This window comes from Dermacentor andersoni, chromosome 11, assembly GCF_023375885.2.
Source record: "Dermacentor andersoni chromosome 11, qqDerAnde1_hic_scaffold, whole genome shotgun sequence".
Taxonomy (NCBI): Eukaryota; Metazoa; Arthropoda; class Arachnida; order Ixodida; family Ixodidae; genus Dermacentor; species Dermacentor andersoni.
Window position 1 is genome coordinate 119,065,547 of NC_092824.1, and position 23,669 is coordinate 119,089,215.

Here is a 23,669-nt window from a genome sequence, read left to right on the forward strand (position 1 = left end):
TTAGGAAGTATGTGTAGTAATGGGATTCATCACACGAATGTATGGTCGTAAAGATGTTGCCTTTGTACAATACAAGGCCCTCTACAATATCTGATGCTTCTGACCTACCACCTCAATATTTGTTTGTTATATGGAGTGGATTTTTTCTTTCTTAAGTAATCTTTTAGTGTATTAATATTTTGTTTGAAAAGTATATACACTTGAGACAAAAGGGAAAGCGAAGAGCAGGCTGGCAGCTGCCACCGCATGGGGCACAACACCTGCCTACTCGTGAGCAAGTGGTCACAAAATGTTGTAATTTTGAAGCCCAGAAGAGTTTCTTGTCATTCTTATCTAGTTTAGTCTGATATGACAGATTTGCATGCACCTCTGCTGGCCTTTCGGGACGTTCATTTGTTCTCTTAATCGACTAGGCCTACAGGAGCATTTTCCTCCACTTTCCTCTTGAGCGCATTGTACTGTGGCCTGTATAAAGAATGTAGATTGTTTGTTAAAACTTTCAAGGCCACTTTGAAAAACATGATTTTAGGGCGCTTAAAAGACACACACAGAGTGCTCGTGTGTCTGTGTGTTTCTCCCCTGCGTGTCTTTCGAGCGCCCTAGAATCATGTTTTCGAAATGGCACCAACTTGCCCAAGAAGTTTTATTAAAGGGCCCCTCACCAGGCTTCATAGCAAATTTTTGTTATACAGTGGAAGTTGTTACGTGTCCTCTAGGGAGAGTTCTGCCGCAAATATTCTTCAAATCGGCTCATTGATAGCCGAGATAGAAATAGTTCAGTGCCGCGAACACGTAATTTCAACAGGCGGGCTCCACTGCAGAGCGAGACTCTCTCTCCACTCGCCCGGTCTAGCCTCCGCGAACGAAATTCCTTTCCTGCGTTCTCCCATACAGGACCTCGAGGATCGCGTGACGCATACGTCATGGGCCCCGCAATCATTTTTTTTTTGCTTTCTTTTTTTTTTTTTGACCGCGTTGCGCGCGAGCTAATTGTGATGTCTCGTTTCGCGCAGCGCGCGCTTTTGCGCGCTGTGCACAAGCACACATGACTAGCGGATAATTCAGTGCTGCACGAATACTGAGGCAGAACAAGCGGATCGCAGAGCGTGATCACGCGCTGGAACACGGTGGAAAATGACAGTTTCTGTACCTGCGCACGTCACTGCACGACCGCGGGAACAAGCAGACGAAGCGGAAGTACATCTCTAGCTTCGGTGCGAAGTAAAACAAAAAACACGCAGACATTTCATTTGTGTGTTTTATTATTTCTCTAAACTTCAATTCAAGCAACAGACCACACAAATAATAGATGTTGCCTTCAATAATTCTCGAAGTCACGTGTCACCACGAGCGACGTCACACTGCGGACACGACTACGTCACCGTCCGGCTTGGAGCGCGGCGGCCGCGTGGAGAAGGAAAAACGGCGTTCGGTTTGAAATTTCATTTCTTTCCGCGGCGCCTAGCGATGTAATACTTTGCAGACACGATCGTTGGCGCGCATTGTATGCTCTGCGCTTGTGAGCTCTAAATGGCCAGACCTGTTGAGGTGCCCTTTAAGTTATATTTGAAGGCCACTGTGTGAGTCACAGGACCTGTAGAGTGACTGGTGCTCTGGAGTTGAGGATGAACAGTACTTACTCTCTTTCATGTTGAATCGCTGGAACTTTCAGAGAAGTTTGGCAGATGCCCTTGTAGCTGTCACATGGGCATCTGCTACAGGTCTAGTCTAGTTTGCAATGACTGAAACCTTTAAGACTGCAATGTGTACAGCCCAATGGCTGAATGCGACCTCCGGTTTAGGAACTGCATACTCTGAAAACATGCGTATTTTAAGTGTGTGCTCTTGAAGCTTTGGCCATGTCTCCCATTGTGTCCGTGGATTCCTCAGGGGCGATTTTGCAAGAGCAGGAAGTGGACCCTACTTCGCTGTTGCTGTGTTGGGGAAGGGTAAAGTGAAGTGCAGCCGTGCATTCGCAATCTTCCAGGGCCCAAAGTGTCGATGGGCGCACGCTGTTGCCGTGCTGCTTGGCACCTTGCTCGCACAACTGCGCCTCGCTATGCCCGGGTAGGGTGGAGTGGAGAGGATGAGTCTGGAGGGAAGGACGCGTGGCAAAAACAGACATAAAACGGGCACAGAAGAAGACGGCTTGCCGCAGTTATTTTGGGCTACTCGGGGAACCAAGGCTCGCCGGCATGGCCCGGGTCTTGGGGCGAGACTTTCGTCCTTTCCTCCTCGCCGCCGGTGCACGCGCTAGCCTTCACTTCGGAAGGCCGCCGATGTGCGAAGAAAGGAGGGAGCATCATGATCATGGCGACTTCCGCTGGTTCTCGGTCGACTTCTGCAGCTGCTTCGTTTGTCCTGAGGTGAGAAACGTTTGTCCATCCGCAGCTCGGGACACCCGTGATGCCCGAGCTGCCTACCTGCATGTGTCAGTGGCGGTTCTGCAATGCAACGCGTTGATTACTTCGACCACGTACGTTGTGTCCGAGGCTACTGTGCGCAGGTGTACGGGCATCGTGTGTCGTCTACGAGCCGCGAAGCGACGGCTGCAGTCAGCTGTCTGCGTGTGCGCACAGGCACGGCGGCGCATGCAGCTTGCTTGTCTCGTGACAGTTGCCGGGCTCCGCTACGCATCAGAAGCGGGTGCTTGCTTCTTTTCGGGTCGAGTGCAGTCTTGCTCTATAGAATATTCGACTTGCGATTCAATGATTCCGAGTTGTGTGGGCAGGTTGATGACTAAGAGTTGGTCTGAGCTAGTCCTAACGCAATGTGAACACGATGTACTGCAGTTCCGTTGATAAAAGTAGAGATCCTCACGCAAATGAGCCGCTACTGTTGGGGCTTTTTATCTGCTGATGTTGGTTGCGACAAGTCTTCGAGTAAAACAAATTGTGACGGTTCTCAGGACCAGTGGACCTGCAACCGTGTAGGAGCACGTCAGCTGCAGCAGCGGTGATGGCAGTAACATAATTGTTTCGAGGCCGTCAATTTCTAGCAGTGTTTACAGTTGGCCCGGAGTCCAAATGGTCGAAATTTGCTTTTGCGCAGGTTGACCGAATAAAAAATTCGTTTGCTCCTTTCAAGCAAGAATCCGATCATTTTTTCTGTCCCAGTACTGCGTCGTGAATATCGCTAGAAATATGGGTTATGTATCCGCGTAGATATGTTATATATCCGCGTTTATGTTCGCGCTATTCTTTATGAACGCGCTTATTTTTTAATCGTGAATTGTGCATATCTAAGAATGAGTAGTACCAGCGTAACTGAACTGAGCGCATAGTCTTGCCGGTAAACCTGTAATCGCATTTCTTCAGTTGAAGTTCGTTATAAGCGACATTTTGCAGCAGACGTTTGCCTACGCTAATCCTATAGAAAATAATGTTATTGCATTCGCTACTCCTCATGCTCGTGTCAACCGATTCTTGCGTGTTTATGGAATGTTCTAGTTGGATGCTAGCAAGATTTAGTGCCCTATACTTCCGGAAGTACAGATTGTGTGGTGGAGGTAACCTGCAAGGTCCATTAGATGTCGTATAGCCACTTCCAACTAGTTCAGACTTCGACTTTACGTTCAGCCACGACCTTGCTACGATCCCGGCCGTGTCCGAAGTGCATAGTGCCCACGTGAAACGATGCCCGCCGTATGTTCCGCCAAGCGTCGCGTTGCCCGATCTCGGCTACCATAGTTTTGGCACCGTTACCCGCCACTAGCTGGTGCCTGATTAGTTCAAGCTCAGTTCAGTGGTTCCAGGACTTACATTTGGAAATGCGGTTGTTTACTTGAAGTCAAGGGTACAATCTGGACCCTATAGAAACGAAAGGTCAGTGGGACGCCTCGCATTGGGTGATCACGGGAAGACGACAAATGAAGCTGTGCAGGGTGGTATGGGCTTGACAAGTTTTTAAGCGAGGGAACGATTTCGATTTTTTTTTTTTCGATTTCGTTTTTATTCGGACATTTCAAGAAACGCCCACGAAGAGTAAAATTGGTTTTTAAGAACGACTTCGCAATATGGAAGAAAGTAAATGGGTGGTTAGAGTGCTCAGATATTGGTACAAGAAGAACGTTGACTCACATCAGAGGAAAAGAACTAGGAAGCTTACCAGCAAGTAGGCGACCGGCATGGTAAACAACATGGCAACAAAGAACGTCAAACGCAAAGTCGGAGAGGCTGAGGCAATCTCATGGGTGGCGGCAATGGAAAAGAAACCTGCTATGAGTAACTACCTAAGAGGGGAAAAAAACGAAATCAGGAATATAATTTATGATAACTCAAAGGGAAGCTCTTTTCGAAGCGAGGTCTTAGAACGCGTACTTATAAAGCGAGGTACACAAAGGAAAAAGAACCACGTGCTTGCTGCGGTAAAGCTAGGGAAACGATGGAACACGTATTATTAGAATGTGAAGATACCTGCGCAGCTGTCGGCTTATGCTACTGTAACCTCATTTAAGCCCTTGGGTTCAGCGATAGCAGGAGTGTGGTGGCTAGCAGGGGAAAGTAGACATGTCCGTAATTAAGATTAGTAAAAGGCGATTGGGAATTGGGTGGCAGAGAAGTAGGGAGACCACGAACACCGGAGGCCTACGAAAACATAAGTTCCCAATAGTGGTTCAGAAAGTTAGATGCTGTGAATTATTTGTGTTCTTTTATTTCTTTTTTTTTCTAAATATAGGTACGACGTACATAAGGCGAAATAATTAGAGCTTGGTGGAGCAACCCATGCCCCGTTTCAAAAGGAACGCTCATAGCATCCATCCATCTTCAGAGTCAAATTGATATGAAAGAACGACTGATGAACATGGAAGGAAGTAAGTGGGTTGCGAGAGTGTCCAAGTATTTGTACAGGAAAAAAGTTGAACTTTCGCCCGAAAGGCGAAGCATCGATTGCGACAGCAAATTAGCAGACAGCTATACGAAGCAAGGATAGTAGGTTTATCGGCCGTGTAAACTTGGAAACATTCGCGCACTGAATTAACAAGAATGGTGTCAGCGCGCGCAAGCAAACCATGAACTCGTCACACTCAAAGAGCGCGAACATTCGCTGTCGAAGCGCTGGTGCGCGCAAGCGCGGCGGCAGCGAGCGAAGTGACCTTTCGTGCTGTCTATCGCTTCAAAGCAAGAGGTGGCGAGAACACAGCTCGCACAAAGGTATGAGCCGCGCGAAGTACGCACTTGCTGGCAGTCGAAGCCGCCCCTCCTCCATGCCGCGAAGCCTCCCCGCTTTCCTCCATATATGGCGCGCGAGATTGAGCCGAGATAGTCAATTCCCCTTGCGCTCGGTCACGAAATGCGCAGCTGCTGCCGAAGCACCACGCTCCCCTCTCCCTCCCTCCCATCCCCCCCGCGGCCTTTCGCGCGACGTATGACGGCGCGCTTGCTCTCTGCTTCGTTCGCGCGCACCAGATTGAGCCGCGATTGTCGGCTTCCGTTGCGTGATTTCACTCGCACATACAGCGCGCGGCGACGGTGTTATCGACCTTGGACTTTGCACAGAACATCACGGCGATGCCGACAGCGACGGCAAAAAATGCGCCTCGAGTGTCTGTATAATTGCTATCGCAATAATATTGACTCGCAGTGGAGGAAAAGAACTAGGAAGCTTACCAGCAAGTTTGCGACAAAGAACGTCAAACGCAAAGTCGGAGAGGCTGAGAATTTTCTGGGCGACGGCAGTGAAATAGAAACCGGCTATGAGTAACCACCTAAGAGGTAAAAACGAAATCAGGGAAGACAATTTGATAGCTAAAACAAACTTTACTTTTCGAAATGCCATAAGGATGCCTTAGAATGCCTAGTTGTAAAGCGAGGTACGCCAAGGAACAAGCGTGTGCTCTATGCGGTAAAGCTATAGGGAAACGATGAAACATGTTTTATTAGAATGTAAAAATGTCAACCCAGCTGTCAGTTTAGGCTCCGCTGGTCTTCTTGAAGCCTGTCACCGCTATCTCAGCGGTGACAGCTGCAGGAAAGGCGCAGACCTCTATAAGAGCAGACATACATGCACATGATGTTACCGGAGTTTGGAACAAACCAGTCCGCATGCGTGCCGGGTGCGTCCCGCAGACAAGCGCAACGAAGCCGAGTTATACGAAGTAGCAGCCGCTTCGGTTTGTGGACGAACGCGATGTCTCAATCACTTTTCTTTAATTCTACCCTTGCCGTAATGCTGTTTCTGTGCTTCAGTAAAAATCTGTGGGCACTTTGCTGAGCTAAACTGTGATAGGCAAAAGCCTATCTATGACTGCCTCTGTTGCTGTTTGAACTGTTCTGCGAACGGACGCCGCCTTGGCCGCGAGTATGGGATGCAATCACAGGCTGCAAGGTTTATCGCCGATGTGCGCGCACCCCCGCCCGCATGTCCACGCTCTCCCACGCGCCCACTCGCACAGCTCTACTGGCATGGCGCCTCCTCTCTTTGCTCCTCTCGCCGGTGATCACCGCTTTCCTGCGTCCACCACGCACTGCGCCCGGACACTCATGAGCCACTAAAGGCGTACGCCTTAATAGGCAAGCATCCTTGGTGCAGACTTGTACCTCAGACTCCACACGGCACGACCCGCCGTGGTTGCTTAGTGGCTATGGTGTTGGGCTGTTAAGCACGAGGTCGCGGGATCGAATCCCGGCCACGGCGGCCACATTTCGATGGGGGCGAAATGCGAAAACACCCGTGTGCACGTTTTTAGGTGCACGTTAAAGAGCCCCAGGTGGTCCAAATTATTCCTCTACGGCGTGCCTCATAATCAGATCGTGATTTTCGCGCGTAAAACCCCACAATTCCGCACGGCACGATTCCGGTACACATTGCAATAATCCATGCTATCAATGAATATACATCGCCGAATAAGTGCCGTCAAAGTCGCATCAAGAAGAGTATAATTGCGAATTTGTCAATCGAAATGCGTACGCTAGTCAACGAAGTCACCAAATGTAGGTGTGAATAAAATCCTGGGTTAGTGCTGCGCCGACGATGCAGTTCCGCTGCGTACGTCGACGAAAATCCCTACCCGCTGCCGTTTCCTCAATCTGAAATTCCCTTAGTGGCCTGTTTGGAAACGTACAAGCTAAAGACTTACCAACCTTTGAGTACTTTATTATCGATTGTTAGGAAATAAAAACGTCGCAGTTTCGCCCGAAAGGCGAAGCATCGATTGCGATAACAAATTAGTAGACAGCCATAATAAGTAAGGATGGTAGCTTTACCGGCCACATAAACTTGTAAGCACTCGCCTCCTAATTGAATTAACAAGCATGGTGTCGCCGCGCACAGGCAAACATGCACACATCACACTCGATGACGGCACACACATGAGGAAGCGCGGAAGCAGCAGCGAGCGAAGTGACCTTCGTGCTGTCGGTCGCGTCAACGGAAACAGCGGCGTGAATACAGCACACGCAAAGCTACGAGCCTTCGGCACACCTAGACTCTACCACCAAAGCAGATCGCTGTAAAGATAAAACCCGCGCGACCGCGCCATACGCAGTTGCTGCCGAAGTAAAACGCCCCGTCCCTGACCTCCTCTCCCCCCGGTTACATGCGCGCGACAGAAGACTGGACGCTTTCCTCCACGCTTTCCTCCACGCTTTCCTCCACGCTTTCCTCCACGCTTTCCCTCCACGCTCTCCCTCCACGCTCTCCCTCCACGCTCTCCCTCCACGCTCTTCCTCCACGCTCTTCCTCCACGCTCTTCCTCCACGCTTTTCCTCCACGCTTTTCCTCCACGCTTTTCCTCCACGCTTTTCCTCCACGCTTTTCCTCCACGCTTTTCCTCCACGCTTTTCCTCCACGCTTTTCCTCCACGCTTTTCCTCCACGCTTTTCCTCCACGCTCTTCCTCCACGCTCTTCCTCCACGCTCTCCCTCCACGCTCTCCCTCCACGCTCTCCCTCCACGCTCTCCCTCCACGCTCTCCCTCCACGCTCTCCCTCCACGCTCTCCCTCCACGCTCTTCCTCCACGCTCTTCCTCCACGCTCTTCCTCCACGCTCTTCCTCCACGCTCTTCCTCCACGCTCTTCCTCCACGCTCTTCCTCCACGCTCTTCCTCCACGCTTTTCCTCCACGCTTTTCCTCCACGCTTTTCCTCCACGCTTTTCCTCCACGCTTTTCCTCCACGCTTTTCCTCCACGCTTTTCCTCCACGCTTTTCCTCCACGCTTTTCCTCCACGCTTTTCCTCCACGCTTTTCCTCCATCGCGCGAGAGGTTGAGCCGCGATCGTCGCCCCACCCTCGCACGTTTTCACTTGCACATACACATATACGGGGCGCGGCGACGGTTTTATCGCCATTATATCGCCTTTTATCGCCCCGTGATGGACCTTATAAGGACCATCACGGCGACGACGACGGCAAAAATGCGCCTGGAGTGTCCATATAATTGCTATCGTAATAGAAGCCACACGATATATTTAAAGACTAAGCAGCGCCGGCCAAGGTAGACGGGCGCAGGTGGCAAGGCCGGGTCTAGTCCTTTGCGGCGTGGGCATTGCACTCCTACACCACAAAAGATAAGAATTTGATTTAGTACAAAATGTACACGCAGAAAGGCACCCTGTTCGGTAAGGCTGCTCAAACAGCAACAATGTGTAACGGATTTGCAAACATGAAACGAATTTTTTATCGACAATCGAACAGCAATACCATATGCCGCAGTTAACAGCAATCCTCGCCCCATGATATACGTCTTTCCTAGCACATTCGCTAAGCAGCCACAATATCGAAGATGTCCTCTGGAGAAACGAATAAAGTTGGTAAAGGCGCACATGACTGTAATCATTCTGATAAAACTCGGCGTGATTTAAGCCCCTTACAAACGAGGCGACGCGAAAACGTCGCTTTTAAAATAAATCGACAGTTCTGCATAAATATATGTATAAAATCGACCCAAAAATTATTAACTGCGTGAGAGCTGTTACGGGCCGCATAAAACCAACGAGATCAGTCCTTGAAAGCCTCAACAGCTATGCCACATCAGGATGCACTCGTAAAGTCGTGTACCTACAGTAAGAACAACACTGTAAAGAAGCGGCAAACGGTATCTATATTTATAGGCGGCAAGCGGCAGGCAGAATCTAGGCGAAATGTATTTGACCCGTATACTGCATTGCGGACAAACCGACCCAAGACATCGTCCGGCTGTGATCCACTTCCTCGCTTACCCGTGTAAACATGAATGAGCACAAACACCGAGATGACAAAAGAAAGCGTGATAAGAAATTTCCAGCCGAACGGCGCCGAACCATTGTTGCCGTTGCTCCCGCTTCAAACTGGTGTCAATCCGGAATTTAATTCCAAGTTTGCGAGGCATTTCATGCCTCGCAATCTCACCGGCTACAATTCGTAAATTGCAATATATGCCGTAAAGTAACTACAAAGCTAACTATAGTGATCTTTTTTAATTAGTTGAATATATATGTGTTTAGAGTTCTTGTTAAAATAATGTCCGCCTCTTTGAATAATGCAGCTCTATAGGACCAGAACTATGTCAAATGCGACAGGCGATTTTTAAACATTCCGGAGAACTTAAATCCCGTATATGGCTCAGATGTTCACGGCATTACACCATGTAACAGCTAAGTACATTTATTTGCCATATTCAAAGCACGTTGCAGGTCTGTTTAATGTGACGTCTGCGTGGAGTGTCGTTAAGTCACCAGCAAGCTATTCCGTTGACCCTCGCGTGTTGCACACCGAACACGGAGGAGCGTCGCGAAGGTTTCCATCTCTCCACGTGCGCGCGCGCCTGCGTGTTTGTGCACGCCGACTGTTTCTCTGCAAAAGAAGTGTTTCAAGTGTTTCTCTGCACGGGGCTTGCATGCCCCATGGTGCGAGTTTAGCTCCGCGTTTGCTTACTTTTTCCGTGACAGTTTTTTAGGCTGTCGCCATTTGAGGTCTTCGCCGGAGATCAGGCTGAGTACAACGTCTGGCTGAACGCTGCGTCCGTCTTCAGTCGCCACGGTAATGGGTTTACCCTCCTCTGAGATTTCCGTAACTGTTTTGAGGATGGCCACATAGCCGTGATCTCAGCTCAGTGGTAGCCAGCGTGTCAACACCACGAAGTGCCTGCCTTACAAAAATAGTCATGTGTAGAAAGACGTGTGACCACAATGACGCAGGGAGGCGGTGAATTGTTATAGATGGCCAGAGGAGGGCGTGTCTCCATTTGCGGGGTTTAAGAGCTGCGAGCCGCAGCCGTTGTTTCAGATTGACACCTTTCGAAACGACGCCAAGGCTGTTATTTTTGATGGCTCCCTGTAAATTTGCCAGTAGGGAAGCACGTTTAGTTCCTCGCTATGTATGGTGTTTACTCTCCGCCTTAAGTAACAGCCACTGCTGCCTCCCCAACAATGTCATTATCACTTTTTCAGTGTCTTGTACACATGCCTTAAACGTCCTGATTAATTGTCTTGCTTTCGCTCTCGACTGTGCTGTGTGGTCTTCGTTGTGAAGACGATCTCGCGTATCTTACTTTCGAGACGTTGACTAAATAATTTTTTTCTAGCTTTGTCGCACATGGCCGAAGGTTCGCGGCTTCAAATCATTGAATGCACGTAGCTTACAAAAAAAAAAAAAGTGCTGGAATCTTTCGCATGCGCAGACGCACCTGCATTATTTCCAAGAACTGCGGTGGCAGACGCGGGACGTCATGAAACGCTCAGTATGAGCAACACTGTTTGTAATTAGCAATACAAATGAACTTGAGTTAGTAACGGTAAGGCACATATCGAAGGTGATAATGTGCTTGGCGCCTGTCAATTTAGCAAAAAGCCCTAAACCACTGCACCCAATTTAACTTATTGTAACTAACCAGTAACCATGTTACGTATGTGGATTTATTATGGGGAAAGTAAACATAGCGCTCTTTATACCTCCGATATCATAGCTCGGCAGCCCTTATCTGGGAACGAAGAAATACTATCTCGGCGACCACTGCACCAATTTTTATGGGATTTATTACGTTTAGAAGAAAATTTTAAAATTTAGTGACTGTCGGAAGCTGATTTTTTTGTTCAGGCCATCAGTCTTTTTGTAGAAATATTCTTGAAAATTGATTTAAAAAGAAGACTAAATTATCTAGTCTACAGCTTCGTAACTCGGCAATGAAAAACTGTACCACAATTTTTTAATCTAGTTATAATGCATCTAAAGCGAACAAAGTTGATACACAGCGCTCTGAAAATGTACGACTAATTTGTGAGTAGGACTATTGCTAAACCCTGGTAAATATTGTAACTTGACGTAAGCTTTAAATTCATGTATCAGTTTACCCGCTGCAGATGCTCTAAAAGGCGCAGTTTACAGAAGTGAGGTATCTATTTTTGATGTGGGTTAGTGAACGGATTAGTAAACTTGGTGTCTCTTTATTTTTTTAAGCTTGCCAATTTTCGGAAATTTTCGTCGCAAATGCCGGGCCCTAAATAAAAATATTGCTTCCTAGTCACTGTGATTTACCTTTCACTTTCAACTGCAACAGTATTCATTCAATGCGGTCCAGGGTTGTCTCACAAAAGCATTTTTGCATTTCACATATATTTGAATAGGCGGAATCGGAGTCGGCCCCAAGTCAAAGCTTCCTCTAAAAACATGTGCGGAAACATATTCATTGAAAGGCATCGCATAAGTCCCACTGTGTTTTCAGTTTTGAACAGAATGTGTTGCAGGGTCCCTTGAAATTCTTTTCTGATAATCAAAATTAATACGGAGCCTTCAACGATGGCGTCCGTCATAGCCCCCGTGTTTCTTTGGGACGTTGAAGCCTCACTGATCATCAACCATCCCACCAGGATCCCATCCCATCATATCCAGAAATTCCGGATAAGCCCCTGACCAGGCGTACGTTGTCCACTACAGATGCGCTAGGCGTTGAGCTTGGCGAAAGGTCGCGATGGAGTACGCCGTCGAGGGCGAGTTCCTGCGGGAACGGTCTCCACAACCGCACGATGATGACGACGACGCCGAGAGCGAAGACCCGCGAGCGTTCATCGGCTTCTGGCCTCGGGCGCTGGTCGACAGCGAGGCCCCGGACTTGGAGCAGGGACCTTGGGCGTCACTGCCAGACGTCCTCCTGGAGACCGTCTACAGCATGGTTCCTATCGCCGACCGGTACGCCATGTCGCAGGTGGGAGGCAGTGTCGCTACGGTTCGTTTTAGCCTTACGCGTAACTACGCAATATCGTTGCAGTTACCGGGAGACGTAGATGAAAACATCAGTGCTAGCGGGGACGTCTTCTGATGAGTTCCAGAGGACGCAGAGCTCAGCATTATTATCTAAATGAGAAAGAAACTGAAATTGTACTTAATAGCATTACAGTGAGAATGCCTACACCCTAAAAGTGTGTATTGAGTAAATGTTCTATTTGGCAAGGGACGTTGACTTAATACGGCAAATAAATTGGAATGAAGTTCAATAAAAAATTCGCCGACAATTACAACACTTCCTATTGTGAAATTTGAGCGCAGCTTTATGCATGTTTCCATTTCGCGATATATTGGTGCTTTGCAAACGGAGCGAAATGTGGCGCATCTGCCTCGCTAATCGGGAGATCACGAGAGGCAGCGCGGGGTTGACGCGTGGGTGCGATTCACAGCAGCCGCCGCAGACAGACCTCCACTCATGCAGCTATTTGTTCCATACGTCTGAGGCGCGCTACCCTGGCGCCATCTTGTAGCCATCGTCGCCGCAGTGCTCATATTGCGCGGCACGACGCATTTCTTACACTTTCGCCATACCCTCCTTCGCCTTCCTCATCTCCTCGCTATCACCGCCATTAATCACGCGCTGCGCTCCGCGTTCGCTCTTTCATTCTTCGCTGTGCTCGTTCGCTCGGTTACGAGAAACGCCGAGGCCCGCCGACGCTCAGCGCGGGAACGGGCGCGTAAAAGCTGCGCTCTAAAGGTAAAACACTCACAAGAAAATATCAAGGTATTACACGATGGGCACGCTGGCCGATCAGTGCATTTTTCAAAATGCATTGACGGTATCGGGAGGCACCTAACCTCACTCATATACCTGGCTCCCAAATGTGCAGGTTTGCCGGAACTGGTACCGAGTCTTCTACTCGCCCCGGGTCTGGTCCGTGTTCGTGCTCGACGACCGAACCATGACGCGGCGCAAGTTCAACTATTACATGGGCTACCAGCATCTGCTCGACCACTACCGGACGCAGATCTGCGTGCACAAGATCGGCCGCCACATCCGGCACCTGCTAATTCCCGCCATGTCCAACTTCTTCAACCTGTACGAGTTTATGGTCATCATGGCCTACTTCGGCGAGCGGAATAATGCGCTGGGACACCTGCGGCGATTTGACTTCACCTTCGGCTGCCACCTACTCGGCAACAACTCGGACGGCCAGAGGCACCAGGACAGCGTGTTCGGCACCGGAGGCAAGCTGCTCGAGTCGCTCAAGCGTCTCATGTGCTGTTTCACGGGGCTGCGTCACCTGGCCCTCACAGACTTGCTCTTGGAGCCACACGAGGCCAAGTTCCTCCTCGACGACGTGGCCGAGACATGCATGACGACGCTTCGGACGCTGCGGCTCATCAACTGTTCCAAGGAGCCGTACCCGTTCCTGCACGCCGGGGTGTTCCTCAACCTGACCGCGCTATACATCTCGCCGCAGCACCTGGACGACGACCTGGCTACGCTGCTCAGCTACACATCTCTGCGAGACCTGCACCTGATCCAGACCACGTACACGGAGTTAGGGCTCCGCGTGTCGCCCCGGGTATGGCGAGAGTGCCGGAGGGCGGCGCCCAGGCTCAGGGTACATCTCTCCGTCGAGGGCACTGTAGCCAAAGAGGTGGTCTTTTCGCTCTCAATTACGAGACGGAGAATGGTCTGAACGTCTCCGTTCGTTTGTCCGTTCGGATCAGTAAGCGCCTGTGCAGCCGCGCCGAGGCTCGTGACGCCAGAGGCTCGTAGATGCGGGGATTCTCCGGAATATGCGGAACAATGCGCAATAACCTATAAAGGGAAATTAATTTGGCGCCGTGGATGTGAGGTAATCGAGAAGCAACTTAGCTGGGAGCGGTTGGAAGAAAGAAAGAGGAAACAAAAAAAGCGAACAGAAACTTATGAGGGAGGATATGGGCTGAATATGTCCGTCAGGAGTACGTTCTTAAAGATTGCTCGAGTTTCTTGCACATGTAAGAGTTCAAAGTTTGCGCAGCCACTCGTCCGTATGTAAAAATTATGCGACCATAGTCAGTAGTGCGTAGTCTGCATAGTTATGGTGAATTTCGGACTGCTATTCGCGGTGATTGAATTAAGGGTATCAATGACTCACTGGAGCTATACAGCGACGCTGTTTGTGGATAGGGTTCCGTCATTTTTTTCGTTCTGCGTGTGCAAAAACCGTTGGCCGTCCTGCGGCGGAGGTGAAGCAAGCTTCAAGCACTCCGCCAACTTGCAAAAATAAGTTTAAGCTATTGCGTCCACATAAAACCCGTATCGGCCATGTCTACGTTCGCACCACCCTCTCTTTGTCGTCGTTCCTCACTTGCGTATATACTTGCGCTCTCCCGTGATGGCGGTACTGTTGAAAGGTTATGCGTGTCTAGTTTTCTCCGTCATTTCGGGGCGGCAGTACCGTCGCCCACGCGAATGTATATAAAGATCACGGTAAATGAGTTTGTACCTTTGTTCAAAATTATGTGTCGCCTCTGTGTCGTATGCTAAACAGCTTCGCTGGTCATCCACCTTCACAGAGTATAGTGACTCATTATTTTTTTTATTTATAGCACCTTCGGTTGAGCACTGCCGGGACTGAATCAGAGGATATTTGATAAGGGAGGGACTGAGGAATTGTTACGTGCGTCCGCCGCGTTAATTTATCGGACTTACGCTGACTGCGCAATGAGAGGAGTCGGCGAACTTGGCTGTATTCCAGTTTCGCGCTACTCTCGCCGCGCGCATTCTTATGTTTTCCGTACTAATTACATCGTACTAAAGTGCTCTTTTGCCAACGAAGCTTTTACGCAATGCAAAGTCTGATTTCCCGACTCTTATCTCTCTACGAGACGCGTTGTTTTCCTTGCCACGCAGATAATATGGCAAGAGTATGCGCCGGTGCATTCTATAATCTACAAGACTGCTTATAACCAAGTGGGGCCAGAGTCTGCGCTTACGGCAGCCACCTACTACCCCGAGGACCTGAGGACCTACGCATTTCTTGGGTTGCCCAGATTCCACATGGCCAAGCGCTTCGTGGATAGACCAGATTCCGCGCTGGTAAGCCGGCCAAATGAGTTCATTTTTGGAAACATGGGATAGAACTGGGTCCTTTTCTATGACGTCTACAAGTTTCGGTTTAGTCTTCTCACTAAACAAGCTTGAACGGATTGATCGAGTCAGCATGAACCTCAGCTGCCGCGGTAGACGAGTGGCTATGGCGTTGCGCTGATGAGCCCGAGGTCGCGGGTTCGGTTGCGGCCGCATTCCGATAGGGGACAAATTTAAAGAACGCTCGTATACCGTGCGTTGGGTGCACGTTAAAGAAACCCAGGTGGTGAAAATTAACCCGGTCTCCATGGTTACGGCGTGCCTCATAACCAGATCGTGGTTTTGGCACGTAAAATCTCAGAAGTTAGATAGTTTTATTTTTAAGCATGAACCTCAGCGTCGTTGTCACCCTCATGCGCTGCATCAATGCGCGGTATTGGTGCCTCCGACAGTGTGTCAGCAAGAACCAGGAGCTTGCGAGTCACGTAGTACTAATGCTCATATTTCATGGGTCGTAGGAAAATGCGCTGCAGCCTATAGAAAACGTGTCACTGGTATTTCTTTCATATTAAAGCCATGGTGATGTGGAAGCACTGTACTAGAAAGATTGCCTCGGTGCATGAAGGAAGCTTATAGTTTGAGCCCAAATGGAATCGATGATTTGGCGACATCTCGTCTTGTCAGGAGGAAGCATGTTGAACGAAGAAAATAGTGAAAGCGCCGACCATTGCGGCTTCCGTACGAAGCGTCCAGATAGAAGCATGCGATCTTTTAGTGTATTCATGAAAAACGCTTGTAGTTTGTAGACCCGCCGTGGCTGCTTAGTGGCTATGGTGCTGGGCTGCTAAGCACGTGGTCGCGGGATCGAATCCCGGCCATGGCGGCCGCATTTTGATGGGGGCCGAATGCGAAAACACCCGTGTACTTAGATTTAGGTGCATGTTAAAGAACCCCAGGTAGTCCAAATAATCCCGGAGTCCCCCACTACGGCGTGTCTCACAATCAGGTAGTGGTTTTGGTGCGTTAAACCCCATAAATTAATTTTTATTTTTTATTAGTTTGTAGTTGCTGCATATTTGCAGGATGATTTACTGAGGGAGGCGTAATGACAATGATCGATACGTTGATAATGATGGCTATAAAAGCTTCGACACATGAGTAGTGTGAAGATTTGGACGATTTGGTTGTGTTGAGCAGTCTGGGATGGCACATTAGGCAGAAAGTGAGAAGATGGCAATACGCGTGCGTATGAAGTACGTATCTTCATTTTTTACCAGCGACGCCTCATACATGCAAACTTCGACTTAATGTAAACTTATAGGTATCCGCACGCATCATAGTGTGCACCTTGACTGCCAGCTTCTCCACAATAACAGTATTAGTAAGGAGAAGCCTCCTCCAGTGATGTACATTTTGCAAGCGATCGCCGATATGTCGGAAGCGTCTATGCGTACATGGAACAGCCTACTTCATCATATATACGCAAACAGGACTACGAGCGCGTGGGAACAAACTGCGACTTTATGGACGTTTCGTTCGCGGGACTGGTTACTTTGTCGGAGGACACTCCAGCGAAGGCCAGTCCGACGGCAGTAAATTTAGTAAGGCGATCGCCTTTTTGCCTCCTATTATGCTTTATCTTGGTTTCACCGCTCTGACATGTGAAGGACGCATTGCTAGTCGAACGCAAACCGGCACGGGCCTCCGAGATTTCCGGTGTGGAGCAACGCGCCGCACCTCTGTCAAGCTCTCGGCGGTCAGACCATTGGCCAAACCTCGCCCTTGCGCCATTGGACCCCATTCATCATCACGATACTTTGCCGATGTTGGCGCCTTTAAGCGGCGCCAGGTACTTCTTCTTTAACATAAAGCGAACATTTACTAAAAATTAAATAACAAGCCGGCATTGTACAAAGGAAATTAGGTAACAAGAACGAAAAGAGTAATCGAACTTGAAGTCAGGTGACATAAATGCATCAATGACAGCTCACAACAGATCACATAAAACACGCTGGATCGTAAATTCATCTCGCATAAATGCAGAAAGTACACTTTCGTCCAGTGTAATTTACAAGTACGTTTCGTCTTCGCTGATGCTAGAGAAGAATGGTGCGATTTGCAGGAACAGAACGGTGGCACCGTCAAGGCGATAGGAGCCACGCGCCGTGCTGATTGATTGATTGATTCTGTCGCTGCAGGTCTTGCTGTGCCGGTCGTGCCGCCGACTGGAGACACTTGTTATTCGGGAGCGCATTTCGACGGCCACCGTGCTTCTGCTGGCTTACCACGGCCGCTCGCTGAGGCGGTTCGTTGTGCGCGGTAACGCCGTCATCAAGAAGTGCGACTGGCCTCGCAACCCGGAGTGGAGCGAAGAGTTCTACGCCTGGCTTCGACACACGGCGCAATCGTACGACGCAGTCTGCCAAGAAGTGTCGCAGATTCTTGGCTTTGCCTGGGCGCCCCTGACGGACAAGCAGTTCAAGACCATCGTGCTGCACGAGTCCGGGAGCAGAGATTTCTTTCCAGTGTCTCCGCAGTCGTCGATGAGCGACTTTCGGTTCCCTGCTGCCGAACACAGGCTCTCGTTCTCGTCTAGCGGTTCGTTTTCGCCCATCTGAAGCTGGCTTCTAGGGCGCGATGACTGTGGTGATCGTCACCTGCTGGCGGACGTCTCACGTGCGCATAACATTGGTCGGTCCGGAGTGTCCAGCCATTGTTAAGGGAACACCAAAGAACAACACTAAGTTAATCTTTCAAAACTCTATTTTCGTTCATTTGGCAGAAAAATAATACGTGGACTCTTCGTGTTATCACCTGAAAGTGATATGTAATTTGATAGCATTTTGGGTATTCTATTAATCGATGATCTCCCACCAGACACTTAATTCAGATGATTTACCTTGTGCCGTGTTTTAGAGTAACCTTTATGAGCAACAGTAAGTTTTGAGAACCGTAGTCTGTCACCTACACCGCAGGCGAGATCGATGTCGCTTTACACGGACCAGCGAATAGATTATTTCTAGCAGGTGCACATTGTGACGTTACCTCGCGTTGACGCCCATCCCTCTCAACCTCTGCCAATCAGCACGACGAAGCGCTTCGAGTTCTCCTAACGACGCATGTTCGACGCCCTAGCGACTTCCAAGCAAGCGGCGCATTGCTCGGGCGGTTCGGGAGCCCTACGTCGCCGCACTGCATCGGCCTGGTGACGCCGTCTCTCCGCGGCAGCGGCCGCTTCGTCTTCGGACGTGACAGCCTTGTTATGCAATCGGTGGCGCGGCCTAGAGAACGAGGGGAGTGATACCGCGCTGTCACGTGACGCTGACTCAATCGCCTGCCAGTTTCTCATCCTATGACGTATTTTCCCTCACCCTTTGACCTATTTCCATCTTCACTTCCTCGCACCTCACCCTCTTCTAGCTGTTTTCGCTCTTAACTCACAGTGCCAAAGAGAACCCTTGAATGATAGCTATAATGCTATGGCATTGAATATTTAGTTGCTATAGAGGAAAGAAATAAAGCAAACTACCCTTTCCTTGACTTTCGCGCAGAAACATCGGCGTTATTACGTATGTGTGACGTCACGTATATCAAGGTATATTTTCGTTTACGTGGGCAATATTGAGCAGCGAAAGTTCTAGAAACCAGAGGCAACGTCAACTCTGCCAAACATTTATATATCCTTTTCTCGCTAATGAAAGCTCTGCTGTCGGCAGAAGTCGGGGGCGGAACCTTATAATGGTTCGGAAAGCGAATGGTTCATTTCTCTTAAATAAATGGGCCGCAACCAAGCCGGACGTGAAAGAAGGGGAGGATGCTGCCAATAGACGGGACCCCTCTGAAGTGCGGGTCATCATGTTGCACGCCAGTCGAAGAACTGCACAATGTTTCTGCTTGCTCATTAAATATAAGATCTAAATTGAATATCTTGCAAGCTTTAAATTATAAACTTGCGGTGCCAGGGCGTTTACGCAATGCTTGAAGTAATATATTATTGTCATTCTTAGCAAGTGCAACATAATCGTGAAATGGCTCCTAGGGTCACCTTTACTAACGGTCTGTATCAATTTTCCTTTCTTTTTGGTCTTCGTCATTGGTTCGGATATGACTCGCATGCCGCTGCGCTTCCGTTAGCACTGCGATGTGCCTCACGGCGCGTTGCGTGATAAAAAAAAATTTACTGACGATTACGACAATCCTGAACGCAAAATTTCATTTCGCGATTTAGTGGCTGGCGCAGACAATCTTCCACGTGCGGCATGTTGCAAACGGGGCGAAGCGTTTCAAAACAAGTAACTCTCAAGTACAATGATAGCGGCGAGCAGAGCTGGCGATTGTCGAAAATCTGATCAGTGGGTCAAGCGCGTCGGCTTTTGTACATGATTTGGCGAAGGTTCCAGCTTAATCGCTGGTGCCCGCGTGGCTTCCAGGAAGTACTACACCGTTCGCTTCACGCATACAATCAGATTACAAAAAAGTTTGGTGACAATAGCTAGCAGATAGAACTATCGATAACATTCGAGAAACTTCTGATATATGCAGGCGCGTCGTGCATCTAGGGATAACGTTTAACATTTGTTAGCCGATGAAAAGCAGTGACCGAAGAAAAAGAACAGACGACGCGCGGTACCGTGGCGCCATCTCCTAGCGATCGTCACAGAACGCGTCGCGCGCGGCACCAGGCGGCACTAAGCTTTTCTCTTCATCCTTGGCTGTTGTGCTCGTTCGCTCGGTTACGCTAGTTACACCGCCGACGCTCGCCGTAGCAAAGGGCCATTAAGAGCTGCCTCGAAAACAATCGAGCATGAACTTGAACATTACTTATACGGGCTTTGCATTGCCTGGGCGAAGTAATATAAAGAGCGTGGTGCTGGTGGTGCGCGCTGTACTGTGAAATTGAGAACGAAAGCGCGGCACTTCCCGAACTAGAGCAAAAAGGGCAGACAAATGAAAGGTCTCTACACTATTCGTGTCCTGACTACAGTCTCATCAGCGGAACAAAGTAAGCGCTGGAGCTGGCTGCCAGGGTTGAACCCTTCTGGTTGTTGAATGGCGATCTGCGAGCTACGGACAATGGCGATATCATGAGGAATTCGATCTCACCATGCAAATACCTCCTTGTCATTGGCTTCGACAGCCGGGGTCACGGGAAAACTGATGCAGCCCTTCTAACGGTCAACACAGCAATTACGAGTGCAACTTCGTGAACAGTGTCGGCAACAGACATCTAGGCCATTCCGATGAATGCTTCGCTTCTGCCATACCTCTGGAAGCTGCAGGCCGGCGGGAAGGAATCGCAGCGCGCAATTCCTTCCTCTCCGTGGAGTGGCCGCTGGCACGCTTGTACCCGAGTCTCCTCCACTTCGTAACGTAGCCAGCTTAATGTCTTCTAGAAAGCTGACAGGGACGGTGCAAATAATGCTCCGTCATCCATTCGAACGCGAATGAATAAATGAATTTATATTTCTCCTGTTTACAACAGATAGGAAAAATCGCACTTCCAGTCGTCGTCGACACTGAAAGAGCATCGCCAAGCAGACAAGTGATAGCCTCCGAAGCAACGAACGCACGCGCACGCGACGCCCGCAAGTCCCCGAGTCAGCGCAACCGGCGCACGCTGCCAGGGTCGCAAGCCAGCAGTCGCCACAGCAACCGAACCCAAAGCGAACTACCTCTTCGCCGCTTCCGCTATTTTTGCTTTGAAGATGACTGGCGGACGCGTGACGTGTTCATAATTTCTGGTGCCGCCCCGCTGTCTCCGACAGCCAGTGACGCAAACACAATTCTGACCAATCATATGAGGCGGAGGGAACCGTTCGCTTTCCGAACCGTTATAAGATTCCGCCCCAGGTCGTGGATACCGTGTAGTGCCGAAGTGTCACTTCTATCTTGACTTTGGTGTGTTTTCAGCATCGCGAACGACGCCGGGGGAAGAATGAGTGTCTCCTAGTTACCTGTTCGAAAAAAGATGAGGCGTCTTCTTGTACCTCCCATCTTGTTTAATGAACATGCCCATTTAGTTTTCTTATGACAGAGCTCTCACGTACGTTATTGCCAAATGGCATAAATTGTCAGCTTTTCTGCATCGGCCTGATACGACATGATGGACACAACATTAATGAGTTGTAAAGCTTTACCTTTTTCTTTTTTGTCAGCTGCCCTTGCTGGTATGTTGTACATCTGCTTCTGAAAGGCTGATAGTAGAAACGCTCCTGTAGTGCTGGAAAGGAAGAAAAACCACACGCACGCACACAAACAAACCGGAATTAACGCTTACGAACGGTAGTCGGGGAGAACGTGGTCTCGACGTTCTGTTCCGCTGCACGATTGTGACAAAGATTCTTTTACGATGCAGAATTTTCAGCCCCAAGGTTGGTGTTTGTTGACTGACGACGAGGTAAGTACGTATTAAAGTATTTTTTTTTAAATTTGTTATTTAACACATGCCAAATCTGCCCGACTCTTGGCCAATGCCGGTGAATGGGTATGTGCCAAAGACATTAAGGTCATCATCGTCATTTTTCAATTTGGAAGAACAGTGACGCGTTGGCACTTGACTAGTTCTGTAAAGAAGTTTACTGTTTTCGGCGTCATTTGCACTTTGCAGACATTGGCGAGGAGGCATTCTACTTTTGCCTTGTCTTTCACCAATTTTTATAGCACTTTTTTTAGTGCAATGTAAAGCTTACCGGTCAGAGTATCGAATCGTGCAGCTATAACGCAGAAAACGCAGTGCAACATTTTTTTTTATCTGAATTTTTCGATATGCAATGAGAATGTAGTTCACTGGAAGCATGCTGGAAACTGATAGGTGAGCGCAATAGCGGTTATACGCTGGTATTGCTGGGAGGAAGGCAAGTGCGGTCGTAGCTGTGAGAAATTTAGTTTATCAAGCCGATGTTTCTGCGATTCATGTAATCCGAGTTGTTCAAGGGACATGTGCACTGAAGGAAAAGATTAAGATAAAAGCGGTATGTGAGTGCTCCGGAACGTATAAGGCGTCAAAATTATCACAAACAAGGTCGCCAACTTAGCGTCTCCCGAAAACGAGGATGGAGAGGAGGGAAAATGAGAGGATCGTGTAACCAGATGTAATGACATCACACTACACTACAAATTGCAAAGGTGCGTTTTCCCACCACCTCGCCAAAAGCTCAGCAAAAAGCAATCTTTCGAATGGCGGCAGTTACAGACAAAAACATATCCGAGCCCGGTGAACTCGCACCTTATTTACCCAGACATATGCAAGACAGATAAATGTAAGAACCGTGGTTCTAGAGTGACTCTGGAACATATACTGTGTGAATGTAGAGGCGCAACAAGCTCAGCTTTGCCCTTGGTGATCAACTTTGGGCTGTCCAGCAGGCCGAGGAAGCCGCCAGGACTCGAGAACTCCTGGCCGTCACCTAGGCAGGACCTTTTGCCCGTCCCATAAGCTTTCAGGACCTTTCAATAAAGTTCTTTGACTGTCTGACTGAAAGGTTTAGTAACCGAGAAATGGAGGTAAATGCCGGACGTGAGTGGGATTCCCCCACTATGGTGTACTAGAATGGGGCAGCGTGTCGTCCGTATAGCAAAACAAGAGGATCACCGTTGCACCGAGCAACTCGATTAACAAGCATGGTGTCACGCGTTCACAAGCAAACAAACATCTCACTCGATGACCGCCGAAACTCTCTGTCAAAATGCTGGAGCGAGGAAGCGCGGCAGCAGCATCGAGCGAACTAAGCCGCGAAAACAGCGCGCCGCCGGACTCTGTCCCCGTCGTAGATGGCTTTCAAGATACAGCGGCCCGGACAGCCCGCCGTAGAACGCGCGCCCTCTCCCCGGATCTTTGCGCACGACGAAAGACGGCGCCCTTCCTCCCCGCTTCCATCGCTTGCCTGCGCGAGATTAAGAAAGGATTAAGCCGCCATCGCCGGCTCACCACGGCTCGCCGTCGCATGCTTTCACTCGCACATGCAGCATACGGCGCGCGGCGACTATTTTATCGCCCTTGGACTTTATATGGAACATCCCGGCGAGACCGACGACGATGGCATAAATGCGCCTGGAGTGCCCATATAATTGCGATCGCAATAAAGGACTCCGCATATGCGTGAAACGAGGTACATGACTGACAGTCGCGTGTCCTTACGTGATGTGCATGTGAAAGCAGCATGACATCTGTAAGTTGTCTATTAAAGACATCACAGCTCTACCTTAATCTACATTCATCCAGCTTACTCTTGTTTGTGCCGACCTTAATCCACTTTATTCCGCCCTAATCCACCTTGCTCTAATTCATACCAACCTTAATCCACTTTTATCCACTCTAATCCGCCTCTCTGTAATTTGTACCATCCTTAATCCACACTAATCTTCCTTAGTCAGCGTTAATCCACCATAATGCACCTTGCTCTAATTTAAACCAACCTTAATAGACCTTAATCCCCTTTAGTGTAAT

At 49.2% G+C, this 23,669-nt stretch overlaps 1 protein-coding gene across 2 annotated transcripts; it reads left to right on the top strand.

Annotated features, from left to right (window-relative positions):
* The first annotated feature begins 24 nt into the window (after positions 1-24).
* Positions 25-21,254, top strand: LOC126539313 (uncharacterized). 2 transcript variants are annotated; one of them, XM_050186091.3, is made up of 5 exons: positions 25-2,366; positions 11,784-12,118; positions 13,029-13,802; positions 15,047-15,232; positions 17,422-21,254. In XM_050186091.3, the coding sequence occupies exons 2-5, from the start codon at positions 11,885-11,887 to the stop codon at positions 17,839-17,841; spliced, it is 1,614 nt and encodes a 537-aa protein (XP_050042048.1). In that variant the 5' UTR covers positions 25-2,366; positions 11,784-11,884; the 3' UTR covers positions 17,842-21,254. The 2 variants fall into 2 exon arrangements, with proteins under 2 accessions (XP_050042048.1, XP_054931462.1); XM_055075487.2 differs by lacking the exon at positions 15,047-15,232.
* Positions 21,255-23,669: the final 2,415 nt, after the last annotated feature.